This window comes from Ochotona princeps, chromosome 11 (assembly GCF_030435755.1).
Source record: "Ochotona princeps isolate mOchPri1 chromosome 11, mOchPri1.hap1, whole genome shotgun sequence".
NCBI lineage: Eukaryota > Metazoa > Chordata > Mammalia > Lagomorpha > Ochotonidae > Ochotona > Ochotona princeps.
In genome coordinates, this window is record NC_080842.1 from 18,426,689 (window position 1) to 18,442,516 (window position 15,828).

The window sequence follows — 15,828 nt, forward strand, 5'->3', positions numbered from 1 at the left end:
AATGTAGAAACCACTTAATATATACTTGTTGAACAAGTGAAAATTGTAATTAATGTGAGGTTTAAGGACGTTTTGAACACTGGTTGGTAGTTATATCAGTTGTGTGTAGTCCAGGGCTGAGTCTGTATTCATCTTTTCAATATATTCATGTATTTCTTTAATCACATGCTTATTGGTCATTCACTTAGAGTTTGAACACCTCTTGTTTATTCAGAACTGTGAAGAACCATGTAGATTACAAAACTAGGACAAAAAAGCAAACAAGCAAACACTTCAGACATTAATCCTGCCCGTAGGGACCTTACTTTCCTAGTGAGGAAGGTCTGATCAAAATACATCCAAACTGCTGTATTTGCAAAATTTGTTGTTTTTAGAACTTTAAAAGAATTGCCTACAGGTGAGAACCAATACTTTCCAAACGGATTGTCTGGAGGTGTTCTTTGATGTAAATGTGGCAAATGTCTTAGTGGCATTTTTACTTGGCTTTGTGCATGCTGCTGTTTGAGAGAGAGAGAAGAGAAAGAGAAAGGAAGGGAGAGAGAGAAAGAGAAAGAAAACAGAATCAAAACAGTTTCTAATAGGATATGAAAATCTGAACTTACAATGTTAAATTCTTTGGCAGAACAGAGAAGTATGTGCAGTTATTTATGATTTGGAAACTTTACTAATCTTGAGATTTAGGCTTTTTGCTGGTGAAGAGTGGGTAACAGCTTTATCTGGAAAGCTGCTCTGAAACAGTATGGAGTATTTTTATAACCTTGTGAATTAAGCATTACAACTTAGGGGGCCAAATGCGGCTGGTTAGTAAATCAAGCTGCCACGTCACCATCTCTGTTTAGTGCCAGTTTAGTGCTAATACACCTAGGAAAGCAGTGCTTGGGGCCCTGGTACCTACATGGGAGACCTGCATGGAGTATCTGCGTCCTTGTTTTTAATTGGCCCGGACCTAGCCATTGTAACCCTGTGGGACGGTAAAACCAGAATATGGAAAAACTCTCCTCATCTCCTCTCCCTTCTCTCTCTCCTCCCTCTTTCTCTCTCCCCCCACCCCCGTCTATTTTCTCCCTCTCCTCTCTCTTTTATCTCTCTTTGCTCTTCAACACTCTGCTTTTCAGCTGATTAGCTAAATAAATACACTTTGAAAAAAGTTGTACCTTAATAGCCATCAGACTTTTCCTTGATAAGCTTTGGTGGCTGAGGTGAATGAGATGTAGACTGAAGGTTGACAGGGTCATAAAGCAGCCCTGAAAACAGTGCATTCTTCTGCTGGATTAAGGTGGTCTCATACTAGCAATGCAGTGATTAGCATTAAGGAAATTGGACAGATCTAAACTATTTGACCAAACTAACAACTTATTTTACTAGGTATTAAAGTAGGAAAATGACTAATTCTTCTAAACATAAATAGAAATACAAGTCATCTTACTGCCCCAACAGTTTCAGGCATTAGGGGGTGCGCTGGCAAATGGATGGTACCTGTTTCTCTGTTTATGCACTCTGTTTTTTTCCTCTGCTTTTCAAATAAATGGATAATTTAAAAAATCTAACAGGGACATTTGAAAATGTATACGTGATAGGCCAGTCCTTGTCATTATTAGGGATGGAATTATAATAACTAAAATAGTAAAAATTCATGATAAAATGGTAACATCAGCTGTTTGTTTCAATAAAGATCTTCTATGTGAAATTTTTTTCTATGTGAAAATTTCTGTATTAAGAGGACTAAAAATATATCATACTCATAATGCATGCATATGGTATTTTATAGGTTAAGTGTCTATTAGGCAATTAAAAATAATGGGAAGCTTCCTTAGTAAGCATTGATTGCACGTTGGATTTGTTACTGAATGGGAATCCTTGAGATAAAGAGTGACAGAAGAGGACCCGGCACAGTGGCTTAGTGGCTAAAGTCCTCCCCTGAATGCCTCAGGATCCCATATCGGTGCCAGTTCTAATCCCGGCAGCCCTGCTTCCCATCCAGCTCCCTGCTTCCCATCCAGATCCCTGCTTGTGGCCTGGGAAAGCAGTCCAGGACGGCCCAAAGCCTTGGGATCCTGCACCCACACGGGAGACCTGGAACATGTTCCCGGCTTTGGATCGGCACATTACTGTCCATTGTGGTCACTTGGGGAGTGAATCATCGGATGGAAGATCTTCCTCTCTGTCTCTCCTTTCTGTATATCTGACTTTGCAATACAAATAGATAAATAAGTGACAAAAGATACCTTTTACTAGAATCTATGAGCAATGTGCTATAAAAACGAAAACTACTTTCATTAGATGGCAATTTAGTTTTGTAAATGAAAAAATATTTAATGTCAAATTCAGCAGGGTTGATGAACATGTTGTTTATGCAAATGAATTTTCTTTATATATACCACGGGGAAGTAGCTGAGGGGCCAGTCTTGTGGCACACCAGGTTGAATTGCTACCTCCAGTCTTGCTTCCCTGATGAAAGTCGTATCAAGTTCCAGCTACTCCACTTCTGACCCCCTCCCTGCTAAGTTCCTTGGGAAAACATTGGGAGGTGGACCAAATCTGTGGGCCCCTACACCCCAGTAGAAGTTGTTCCTGGTTTACCTCCGACCTGGCATTGGTCTCTGGCCATTTGGGGAATGAATCAGTGTCTATTCCAATAGACAAGTAAATCTTTAATAAAAAATACTGAAATTTCATTCATGCATTGTCAGAATATCAAAAGCCCTCCTGAATCAGTCTAATAAAAGATGTGCAAAACTTCTGTGCTAGAAACTCAAAAATTACATTTTTAAAGCCTAAACAAGATTGAGTGTAACAAATTTAATAAGTTGGAATTCAACAATGTAATGTTCATTCTACCCCTGGGCAGATTCTTAGAAACTCTTCCATTTTAGTTTGTTTGATGGTTAGTGGAAGCTGTCAGCGAGCAAATTTTTATGAAAGTGAAAGGGTAGGAAATAGGGCAATCATTAAAGAACAGTGCTGAAGAACTTGCATGAATGTAAGTAAATATTACTGCATGGTGTTAATATCATGAAGAAGCCCATGAAGTGATTATATTAACCCTGAGGCAGACTCAGGCTTGTAAGTTTAACTGGGTCAAGTTAGGTGATTTAAGGGGTGATCATGGTGTAAAAAAAATGATGGAAGGTCCAGTGCTATGGCTTATCTGACTAATTCTCCATTTCCAATTGCCAGCATCCCATATGGGTGCCAGTTTCTGTCCCACCTGCTCCACCTCCCATCCAGCTCCCTGCTTGCATGCAGGATGGCTCAAGTATCTGAGATCCTGCATCCATGTGGGAGACCAGGAAGAAGCTCCTGATTCCTGGGCAACCATATTTACAAAAGAAGTGGAATTGTGAATTTTAAGCATTAAATGAGGAAAACATTAACATTGTTGGAAAGAAGCTTGCTTACTTGTATGTTCTCATGCTTGAACTCTAACTTCTGTTTCATGCATTTTTCCCTTTAACCTCCTTGTAATGCCTTAGGTCTTAGAAATTAGTTTTCCAAATACAGGGTTTCCCCTGTAACAGCTACAGCATAGGGGAAGTATAAATAATATCTCTGGAATATGCTTGGCTTGTTTTTTGTGTGATTTCTTTCATCTCCAAACAGTTTGTGAATATTATGCCATGTACTTGTTGAAAAAATTTGAATACCTCTATGGATCTAAGTGCTGTACACTGGGACTGTTGATTCTTGGTGATCCAGTCTAACACACAAACGAAGTTAGGTGGATCTAGAAAGTAAATTCCCTTGGATTTAAATTGTCACTAAGACTTCAGGCATTTCCTCTTTGCTTCTGGCTGGGTCAGGGTAGAACACAATATCAGATAATCTTTCTCATGCAAATATTTTCCAGTTAGCCAGTTTCCATCACTAACTTACCTCTTCTTCGGAATTGTTAACCAGCTTTTATATAAATGTAAGCTGAGATTCAGGGAAAATTGATAACATGTGCAGCCCAAGTTAGTATGCCAAAGAAAGTTTTGTGGATCAGCTGATAAATGATTCTTAATTCTGGTTTCATGATGACATTTTTTAAAGTGTTAAAGTCTGGTATTCTTTTGCTTATATGTTGAAAATTGAACCTTGTTTTTCAGTGTATAGTTTTTGCTATGACTTCTGGCCAGATGTGGAATCATATCCGTGGTCCTCCGTATGCTCATAAGAACCCGCACAATGGTCAGGTGGTAAGTGTGCACTTCATCAGTATCAATATGCCGAACTTTGGTCACGAGAGATTTATATAGCAAACATTATGTTTAGTGTTTGATAAGTGTTATTCACTGCTTCTGTCATATGCATACACACAAAGGGAAACACGCATATACACATGTACATAAACACACATAAACATTCCTTGCCTGTGGCTACTTTATTGTAGAGCTTTACAAAATTTATTCAGTATGTTGGTGATGTACAGTGTACTTACATAAACTACTCTTTAGCTTTATGGGCTGTGTTAGTAATCAGTATGTAATAGGACTAGAGAAGATAGAGAAGATAGGCACTGGATCCAGAGCCAGGCTTCTGCCAGTAGTAAATTTGTTTTCTGAAGAAATTAATTAAAACCTCATAAAAAAATCCTGGTTTTTACTATATTAGAATGTTAGCAAGCTTTTATCACAGGATTAAAAATGAGATTGATGTATTGTTGAATTAGTAGTTGAGGTCATATTAGTAATTGCTACCAAATTCGTTTAATTTAGTTTCCCATCATCCCTTTCCAAAATTTTGGTGGATTTGAGATATTGTGATAGATCAACATAATAAAAAGCTCCCTGTATCTTAACATGATGTTAATGAAGATTAATAACATTTCAAGACTTTTTTGTTTTTGCCTTTTGTTTTGAAAAATATGTAGATACTAAGAAGTTAACAGGAAGAGCTAATTGTAAATTTTCAATTATATTTATTAATACATTCATTAGTTAATAAATTTGTTCTCATAGTTTTGTGAACATTTTCAGATTTCTGTAGATGCAAAAGGTAGTCAGTAGGCTCTTTGGATACTCAGTTGACATTTTCATATTGTGCTTGTATGTTTCTGAAGTCTCTTGGTTTCCAGAGAGAATGGGTTCTCCAAACTATTTTCTTCAATTTTCAAAATGGAACTTTACATTCAGAAAGATTTGGAATGTACTCCAGAGGAATGGTCTGTTCCCTTACGTTGGACTCCTCACTAATCCATTCTTCTGTGTGACACTCCCTGGAGGGTCCTGTTGAAAAGTGCAGCCCTTCTCGCTCATCTTCCTGTCCCCCCATACTCTTTCCTATTGTAATTTCTCCCATAATACTTAGTACTTTGTAGCTTATTGTATATTTCCTTATTTGATACTATTTTTTGGTCACCCTTTTGCCATGAACCCAGTGTTGATTTTATGTTTCTGTTATACAATATGTTTCTATCATATAGTGAGATCCAGTACAGACTTTTATATCTGTTAGTAAATGTTAGTGTAGGAAATTTTACATTATTTTTATTACTGATGTTTTCTTCCAAAGTAGTTTTCTTGAATTAATGTAAAAAAATAAAAATTAATATGAAAACATATTACTTATATTTGTATTCACATTATTTGCAGCTTGCTAAAGTACATGAAAAATTGATCAGTTTGTTGTTGTCATCTCCATCTTCTTGGCTGTCACCCACCAATTTGCTAATTCGTGAGATCTTGGCCTCCAGTACATGTTTTATTGGAATAATTGTAAAGGACTTTGTCTTGTTAATAACAACCAGTGCTGTCCATCAGTCATTGACAATATGTCAGGCATTACGCTATAGAGACTAAATTTATTCTAAATCATACCCTGATTATAGTTATAATATCAATATATGTGGAATTGAATTACCAGTTAAGATTTAAATCCAAAATGATTTGTTTTCAGTGTTATATGTTGGGTACTGTACAAAGAAACTTGATGTAAGGTTGTTTGTAGTCTATCTTATTCCTTACAGCTAAGCTTTATTTTGCTACCTCCTTTCTTGTAATATCATCTACTTCTCTCAAAGCATATCCATACTTCAACTCCGGTGTTCTAGCATCCCCCTGAAATTCGTCCCTCTGCAACAGCACTGGAATTCCATCCTCTTTATATATTTATGAATATATGATATTAATCCATGTATGGATCACAGATTTTTCATTGTATTGGTTTTTAAGTGTTCTTCATTTCCTATATGTGTCAAATTCATTTACTTTTATTGTAAAGTCAGAATTACAAAGAGGAGAGACAGAGACAAAAGTCTTCCATCTGCTGGTTCACTCCCCAAGTGGCTGCAACAGCTGGAGCTGAACTGATCAGGAGCCAGGAGCTTCTTCCAGGTCTCCCATGCAGTTGTAGGGTCTCAAGGCTTTTGGCTGTCCTTGACTGCTTTCCCAGGCCACAAACAGGGAGCTGGATGGGAACTGGAGCAGCCTGGATATGAATCTGTGCCCATATGGGATCCTAAAGCATGTAAGGTGAGGACTTTTGCCAGGGCCAAGTCAAGTTCTTAAACATAAGAAATTGCTGTTAATTTTTTTTCCATTTGTACAGCTTGTATATAGTTGGTCAGCAGAAAAAAAAAAAAAAAAGAAAAAAAGGAAGAAACAGAAAGTTCTTCCATCTGTTAGTTCACTCACCTTTGGCCTCATTGGCATGAGCTGGTACAGGCCAGATCCAATCACTATGTAGGTAGCAGGGACCCGAACACTTGGGTCATCTTCAGCTGCTTTGGCCTTTTACTCAGGCCATTACATTTGCAGGAAGCTGGCTCTGAAGTGGAACAAGCAGGGTTTCAAGTTCCCCATCGTGGATTGGCACTATTGACAGCTTAACCTGCTCCCACCCTTAATTATTTACTTTAAAGTTACACATTAGAAACGATTTCTTTATTGACTTAGGGATATTTAGGATTTTAAAAATTAAAAAAAATTCTCCTCCATATTTCTGTATTACTATCTTTAACTTTTTTATTTTTTGTTATTATTTTCCATGATATAGTTTTATATCTATGGGGATTCTCTCTCTTCATCCATTTTCTTCTCCCAAACCCCCCTCTATTATTATAGTAGCATATTCCTTTAGTAACAGTTTCAGGTTTAACATTCTGCTATTGAAGTACATCATAGCATTGTAGATGTGAACAAAGGTAGTGAATTAGTATCATATTGTCAAAGCGTATTTAACTGTTACATTGGGAACCCTTTGATGCTGTAGTAGAGATGGGTACTGCAACATATCTTCACTTCCCAGCATGCTAGGCTCCATTATATTTGTTTATGAGAATATATGTGTATACTTGTTCACCTACTTAACTGTTGGCTGCTTGATCTTTTGCGTGAAGGAATTAATATTTTACAAGATGTAACTGCATAAATCTTGGGGAAAGATGTTATATTGGCACAGAGAAAATATTTAAGAAAGTAGAATATTCTGTTTAAAAAATTTAGTTTGTTTGAAAGGCAGGGTGTCTGGCATAGACGCAGAGAGTGAGTTGAGTCCCTCCATCTGCTTAATTTGGATGCTGGTGCTTAAATTCTTTGTCCTCTCCTGCCTTCCCAGGTGCATCAGCAGGGATTTGGGTGACATGTGGAGCACTCCGGACTGCAAACAGCACCCATGTGGGATGCCCGTGACATGGGTGATTGCTTTATGCACCATGCCACTGTGCTTGCCTGACATTCTTGTATTTACAGCCAAACCTTATGCACAAATACCAGCTAATTAAACCCTAGTTTTAGTTCCATTTTTTTAAAAAAAATTTCTGTATACATTTATTTTATGTCCAGTTTTGAATTAGGGTTTTTTTTTAATAAAGATTTGTTTATTTTTATTGCAAAGTCAGCTATATAGAGAGAGGAGGAGAGACAGAGAGGAAGAGCTTCCATCCGGTGATTCACTCCCCAAGTGGCCACAATAGTTGGCACTGAGCTGACCCGAAGCCAGGAGCCTGGGGCATCTTCCGAGTCTCCCACAAGGGTGCAGGGTCCCAAGGCTTTGGTCAAACCTCAGCTGCTTTTTCAGGCCTCAAGCAGGAGGAAGCTGGATGGGAAGCTGAGCCACTAGGGTTAGAACCAGCGCAATATGGGATCCTGGCACATGCAAGGCGAGTACTTTAGCCACTAGGCTGTTGCACTGAGCCCTTGAATTAAATTTAATGCTTGTCTTAAATATTGGTTGTTTTACCATGGTTATAATTCCAACTATTGAGTTATAACTTCAGTGTTGAAATGAACAAACTTTTTAAACACTTTGAATTGGTGCTGTAAGTATCTGATTCTTAGAAGTAGTTTTTTATTTTCTTCCTCTAAGGTAGGAGTTTCTGTTTCTAAACAGCATCCTGGAAGGTGATGGATAATTTTATGCCAGATTTTTAATACTGAAATTGATTGCCAATTTTCCTGTATTTTTCAGTTTTATTTAATGAGATAAAAACATTTGACATTAGATATGCCATCTTAACTATTTTTAATTGTGCAATTCAGTGTTCACTGGGCAGGATATTGTACAGCAGACTTCAAGACTTAAATATATATACATACATACTCATATATGCTTCATTTTCTCTGTGCACTTACTGGTTGATATTGTTTCTGCTTTTTGCATCTATTCTAAATATTGCTGCAGTAAATAGAACTGCTAAGTGTCTCCTCAATTTGTAATTTTTTAAGAAGATGTATTTATTTTAATTGGAAATTCAGATTTACAGAGAGAAGGAGAGACAAAGCTCTTGTGTCAGCTACTTCACTCCCCAAGTCACTGAAATTGCCAGAGCTGAGCCAGTCTGCAGCAAGGAGCCTCTTCCAGGTCTCTCATGCGGGCATTGAGTTCCAGGGCATTGGGCCATTCTCTGTTGCTTTCCCAGGCCACAAGCAGGGAGCTCGGATAGAAATGGAGCAGCTGGACACAAGCCAGTGCCCACATGGGATCCTGGTACAAGTATGGCAAGGACTTCAACAATAGGCTATCCCACCAGGCCCTTTTACTTTGTAACTTCAAATGAATACCCAAAAGTGCAATTGTTTCATTTTTGTGGAATTGCTATTTTTTAATTTGAGAGTCTTCCTGCTGTTTTTATTTATATGGTATGCACATTTCCGATATTGGACTATTTAAGAACTTAGTGAGGGGCCAGGTAGCTAAGCACTAGCATCACATATGGGCACTGGTTCATGTTCTGGATGCTCCACTTGCATCCAGCTTGTGGCCTGGGAAAGCAGTGGAAGGTGCTTCAAAGCCTTGCATCCCTACAACTATGTGGGTTACCCTCAAGAGGCTTCTGGTTCCTTGCTTCAGATGGGCTCAGCGCCAGTTGTTGCAGTCATTTGTGGGAGTGCACTAGCAAATGAAAGATCTTTTCTCTCTCTCCCCTCTGTAAATCTCTTTCCAATAAAAAGAAATAAATATTTAAAAAGAAAAAAACATAGCGATATTTTCCACTCTGCTCATGTCCTTTGCCAGCTTCTTAACAGGAATGTTTTGTTGTTGAGTTACTGGAACTCTTTATCCCTTGTGGATATTGTTTATCATCTTATATTTTGCAATTATTTTCTCTCATTCTGTCAGTTTCTCCTTCACTTTCTTAAATGCTTCCTTTGTAGTAGAGTAGCTTCTCAGCCTGGTGTAAGCAGAGTGGTCGACAGCTGGTTTTATTCCTGTGCTGCTGTTGTCTTTTCCAACAAGTTTCCATCTATTGCCATTGTCTAACAGTTTACTCAGTTTTTCCTTTAGTAATTTAGTGATACTAGATCATAGATTTAGATCCTTGATCCATTTGATATTGATTTTTTGTGAAAGGTACAAGGTAGAAATCTTGTGTCATAATTATCCAATTTTACCATCATCATTTATTATTGGGGCTGTCCTCATTCTGCTTAATGTTTTAGTTGTCTTAGGTTGTTTTACTTTCTCACCAGTGGGTGCAAGGATTTACTTTTCTCCACATTCTCATCAACCAGTATCTATTTATATTGTGAGAGTGAAGGAGATGATAAAAGTTGCTGCTACAATTTTTTGAGCATGTTTCATATGTGCGTTAGCCAATTTAAAGACTTGGAAAAACTGCTTAGCCAACTCCTTTTTACATTTAAACAATCCAATTATTTGAGTTATTCCCTGCTTTTAAAGATTTAATGTTTAGGAAGCTTTTTATTTTATTTGTGTATTCTGTGAAATTTTGATACAGTAGTACACATCCATACATTTTGTATTGACCAAATTACAGTAATTCTCACATTCATCACCTCAAGTATATGTCATTTCTTTGTGGTGAGACATTAAAAATCTTACCCCAGCTGTTCTGAAATGCATGATAAATTATGGTTACTTACAGTGGCTCTGCTGTACCATAGAATTTCAGGACTGTTTCCTCTGAAGTGTATTCTATGTATTGCTTAGTCCCCGTTCTTTCATTTGACCTTGTTTGCTGCCACTTCCTCATGCAACTTCAAGGAAATTAAAATTTTAGAATCTACATGCAAGTGAGATGGTAGCATTTTCTGTATATGACTAGCATGTTTTACTCATTATTGCAACTGATAGGGTTCAGCCTTTATATGGCCAATGTTGTATTGCATTTTTGTACCTGTATCACTTGTCTTTATCCATTCATCTATTGAGGGACAATAGGCTATTCCCACGTGGTGGGTATTGTCCATATTGCTGCCACAAATATAAATGCACACATAGCTCTCAAATTCTGGTGTAATTTTAATTTTCTTCTGATTTTTATTCAGTCGTGTGCACTAAGTTAACAATTTTGACAGCTTATGTGAAATGGACTTATATTCAAACATGGAAATTGTGAAGATATAGAATCAACCAACACGTCCGTCATCAGATGAATGGATAAAGAAAATGCGCATACATACAACGGAATGCTATTTAACGCTAAAAATGGAATTCTGCCATTCGCAACAGTATGAATTCAACTAGTGCCAGTCATATTTAGTGAAATAAGGCAAACATGTTAAATATTCTTCCTCATGTGAAATAATACACTAACACACACCTCAATCTGAATACAAAATGTTGATTACTAGAGACTTGAGGAAGTCAAGAAGATAGGAGGGAGTTTGGATAAACTACTAGGGGAACGTAGCTGAGGTTCATTAATGCTGACAAGTAAAGTTATCTGAGATGTTAATGTGGAAGCCAGAGTTTGGGAAATATAGGAATTCTTTGAACCACTTCAGTTTTTCTTTTGGGTATTTAAAATTATTTTTATATAAAAACTTCTGAATAAATGAAACAATTTAAGACCTAGTTTATATATTTGGATCATCATTTTTTACTTTTAATGTTTAAATTTGTTCACATTTATTTGAATTATGAAATAAGGCATGTCCAGAAAAACTTGAAAATATTAACGTTCCATTTAATTGAGCTTAAATGTGAATGAATGCAGAGAAAGCCAAGGAAATCAATAGTGCAAGGAACATGATGCTGTGCTGATTTGCAAGTTTATTTGCTTGTTACCGTTAAGATTCTGTGTAATGGCACAAGTCAAGTACTTATGGTCCACTTAACAGCATGAAAACCATCACAATGCCATTCATTACTGTGTGGCTTAAGGGGAACCATAAAACCATATGGTTACATGGGACATAAAACTATTTTGTGTTGTTAAAAGCAACAATCATCTCTAACAAAACACATTCAGTGATATAAAGCTTCTACTTAGCTTGTAATTCCTACCATAAATTACTACTCTTTTACCCTTTCTGTCCAAGCTTTGGAGCTTCGCTGCTGCCTAAGGAGGTTTATGAGCTTGCCATGTGTTACCCAAAAATCTTGGCTGCATTATATTTCAGTTGTGAATAAAACTAAGTGCCTGTGTTCAGCATGCACTTACCCAAGGATTTTATTTCAAAATGACACACTGCTGCTTTAATCAAGAACTTAGCTTTAAGGAGGACTTTGTGTTTTAAAGATCTGTAGTTTTACACCTTTCTCTAGTGTGCCAAACATGGATGCCTCAGGGATTTTGCACATTATAGATCTTTGAAAACTTGTTAGGATTCTCTCATCCCCATTGTTTGTCACAAGTTGAAAATTGTGTGTACTTATTCAAGCTAAATATAATTATTAAATTTTGAATAGAAATGTTTTTAGATTCTTAAGAAGTAGTATCCTCATGGTCTCATCAAAAAGAATGCATGCAACATTATCTAGAAGATTTTGATAGGAAAAAATTAAAAGTCATTGACATACTAATGACAGCCAGGAAACTTGTGATAGAATTTGTAATTGGGATTCTAGTTTGTCATTTATTTGTTTCTTTATTTATCCATTCAATAAATATTTCTTGGGAGCTTATTAGGTGTCAGGGATATAATACTTGCCCTGGAGTACTGAAACATCATGGAGCTCATAACCTATTAGGAATAGATAGTATGATATGTGTTGGTCCAGAGTCTCATTTTAAAACCTACGGATCCACATTGAAGTGTACAGTTTTAGCAACTGGAGTTGTTTAATGTTTTTGCCTCCATATTAGGGTCACCTTTCACTGATTTCTTGGAAACTTTGCCTTATCATTGCATTTGTTTTTGTTTGTTTTCTAATGTGTTTGCTGGGTTAGGTTAAGCTCTTTGTGTTCCTGTCATTTCTTGCTGTTAGTCTGCCTTCTGTTTTTCACTGGATTATGATTTCTGTTGTCAACATTGTATTCATTCTTGGTCTTATATTCTCATTGCATTTAAAAAAATTTTTTTTATTATGTTTCTGTAGTTGATTAGGATGGAAAAGATCAAGGATTAGGGAAAAGCGGGTGAGACCGTTGTTTCCAAATTTTCTATTTCTTCCTCCGGTATCTGGGAGAAGAGAGAGATAAGGGGAGAAGCCGCACCCAGCCTCCCAACTGGCTCAGCACCCAGAGGTGGGGAATGGCCACCCAGTATCATCCCAGGGTCCCTGATGTAGAGCATGTTCCAATGGTTGTGTTCAGGTGGTTTCGACAATTCTGAAATGCTGTGGTACTTGCCATTCCAAAGATGAAGAAATACTTCCAAGATCCATTGGCTGACATAGTCTACATTAGAGTCTCCATTCACCCAGATATTTGCTGTCAGTGCTTGGCTGGTGGTGGTGTCCCATTTGTTCTTCCCTGCATCCTCTGCTATGGTACCAGATGTCCTCTGTAGGACCCACTGGATTTTCATATCCTTCATGTGCATCTGACATGCCATTCACTGCTCTTTGTTAGCCAATGAGGTGGTCTAGTTCTGACACATACACTACAGTCAGTGCACTGTTCCTCTGATTCTTCCCATTGATGGAGTTCTGAGTCTAGTGCTTCAGTCAGGGGGCATCCCCAAAAAGAGCTCATCTGAGGTGATCCCAGAATTGAACCTTGTGTGTGCTTGCCAGTATAGTGTCCAGCTCAGTCTGTCCTCCACATCAGCCTATGCACACATTGGTAATTGCTATTGCTGGGTCAGTTCTGTCTCCAGTCCCACCTCTAACGCAAACCAATGGATGCAGCAACCCAGCCAAACCCAGCCCTCTACACACTTGGCCTTCATGTACGCCGGGAGAAATTGCAGCTTAGTTGGAGTGATCCTCAATAACCCACACACAGCCCTTCCCTAGCCATAGTTCCTACAGACTGATCCAGTCTGTCCCATATCCCATTCAGCTCTTGTACATGTCAGTGGCCACTGGAGCCTAGTTCAACCTAACCAACCCCACTATCCAGCTCACATTGATGTCACTGAGGGTGCCACAGCCTGTCTAGCCAGGCGCTCCTCAAGTCTTGTTCTCATGCTCACCAGTGAGATTTAAGCCCATCAAAGAGGTGCCCACAGTTTCCCTACTGGGTCTGTTCCCATTTCCGGATATTTGTACTCTGCAGGTGGTTCTGTAGTCTAGCTTGACAGGATTTGCCCCTAGTCCCAACACTTGCCAGCTGAAGCTGGCACTGAACTCTGGCTCATGCATGCACCAGTGGATACAGTGGGTTTCTATATAACCCAATTCATATGCAGGGCAACAGGTGTTGTAGCCTTGGTATTCTCCTATTCCTAACTCTCACACTTACTATTCAGAGCAGTGGCCCCTCCTACCAGACTTGCACTCCTCCCAGGTCTCACATTACTGGTGGGTACTGCAGCCTACTCTGGCATGGCCTGACTCCACTGGGCATTTTTTGGCAGGTGCTGTAGCCTGCACCTAATTCCAGCTCATGTTGCTGAGTGTTACAGCCTAGCCTGGCCCAGCTAGCCCTCAGTCCTGGCCCTAATGTGGATTGGCTGTCCTGTACCGTCTTGGCTCTCAATCTGCCAGTGGATATTATGAATTGGCCTAGCCGGCCTGCCCCCAGACCTGACCCACACATATGCCAGCGGGTACTATAACCTGATCTAGTCTTGGCTGCTCCTTTCTTTGGCTCTTGGGGACTGCATCATGACAGAGGAGTTATCCAAGCTCCTCTATCAGGTCTCCTACCAGTGGCAAATCTCATGCACATTGGTGGGTCCTTGGCCTGGACTGACTTTATCTGCCTCTTGTCCTAGTAGGAACGGTGTCCTTGCCCAACTGGCCCACACCCATTCTGGTTCTTACTCTTGGGTGTTGCAGCCCAGCTACACCTGGTAGACACCTGGACACAACTCTCAGGTGATCCAGTGGGAGCCAAGACCTAGCCCACCCCCATCCTACACCTACTTTTACTTTCACGAGCACCAGTGGGTACTGGAGTCCAGTCTAGTCTGACTCACCCCAAAGCCAGTCCACAGGCATGCTGAGGGACACTGCAGCCATGGCCCACCCAGATCAATGCCCCCATCCTGGCTCTTACCAGTAGGAACCCCAACCCAGCCAGGACTTCCCCTTAGCTTCCTAACCATGCCTATTCCTAGCCCCAGATCTTAAGCATGCTAGTGGTTGCTCTGACCCAGCTCGGCATAGCCCATCCCCCGTCTTGACCTTTGCTGTTGGCCTGCCCTGTGTCAACCCACCCCTATGGTAGGTGGTACGGCCTAGCCCATCATGGTCTGCACTCCAGCCTGGCTTGTGCACATGTCATTGTGGTAAGGTTTAAGCCAACCCTGCCCAATTTGCCCCCTTTCAGAACCAACCCACGCACTTCCAACTACTTTGCCCTGCTTGACCACATCCGGGCATGAATCAAATCTTCTTAAGAGGTAACTGGGGATTTTCCCAAGTTCTTTTTTTTTTTTTTTAGATTTATGTTTATTACAAAGTCAGATATACAGAGAGAGGAGGAGAGACAGAGAGGAAGATCTTCCGTCCAATGATTCACTCCCCAAGTGAGCCACAACAGCCGGTGCGCGCCAATCCAAAGCCAGGAGCCAGGAACCTCCTCCAGGTCTCCCACGCAGGAGCAGTGTCCCAACGCATTGGGCCGCCCTCGACTGGTTTCCCAGGCCACAAGCAGGGAGCTGGATGGGAAGTGGAGCTGCCAGGATTAGAACCGGCGCCCATATGGGATCCCGGGGCGTTCAAGGCGAGAACTTTAGCCACTAGGCCATGCCGCCAGGCCCTTTCCAAGTTCTTTATTCTTTTGAGTGCCTGTGGGTGCTGCAGCCTGGATCACCCCAGCCTGCACCCAATTGCAGTACCCATGATAGTTGGAGGAGGCCATGGTTATGGCTAGCTCAGCCCATCACCACACCCAAGTCTTAAGCAAAACAGTAGAAATTTCAGTTCCAAAGGGATGGGCTCACATATCTCCTAAGGAATGTGCCCCTAAACACAATTCTCCCAACTGTTGGTTAGTGTCATGGCCCAGCCTAACATTACCTGTCCCCTGTTCCACCTCTCACTAGTGGGTACTGTGATCTAGCCCTGCCAGGTAGGACTACAACCCTAGCTTTAGAATGCCCCAGTGAG

The 15,828-nt window shown here is 39.8% G+C and overlaps 1 protein-coding gene across 3 annotated transcripts in view; it reads left to right on the forward strand.

Annotated features, from left to right (window-relative positions):
• TUSC3 (tumor suppressor candidate 3) overlaps nucleotides 1-15,828 on the forward strand; it is a 188,723-nt gene that overhangs the window by 120,783 nt on the left and 52,112 nt on the right. For 2 of the 3 annotated variants that reach the window (XM_058669864.1, XM_004597839.3), the window contains exon 6: nucleotides 4,089-4,178. The exons of the other annotated variant lie outside the window; for it this stretch is intronic. In XM_058669864.1, the coding sequence (XP_058525847.1) occupies nucleotides 4,089-4,178 (90 nt within the window). The remainder of the gene's footprint in view (nucleotides 1-4,088; nucleotides 4,179-15,828) is intronic. 3 annotated transcript variants of the gene reach the window in all.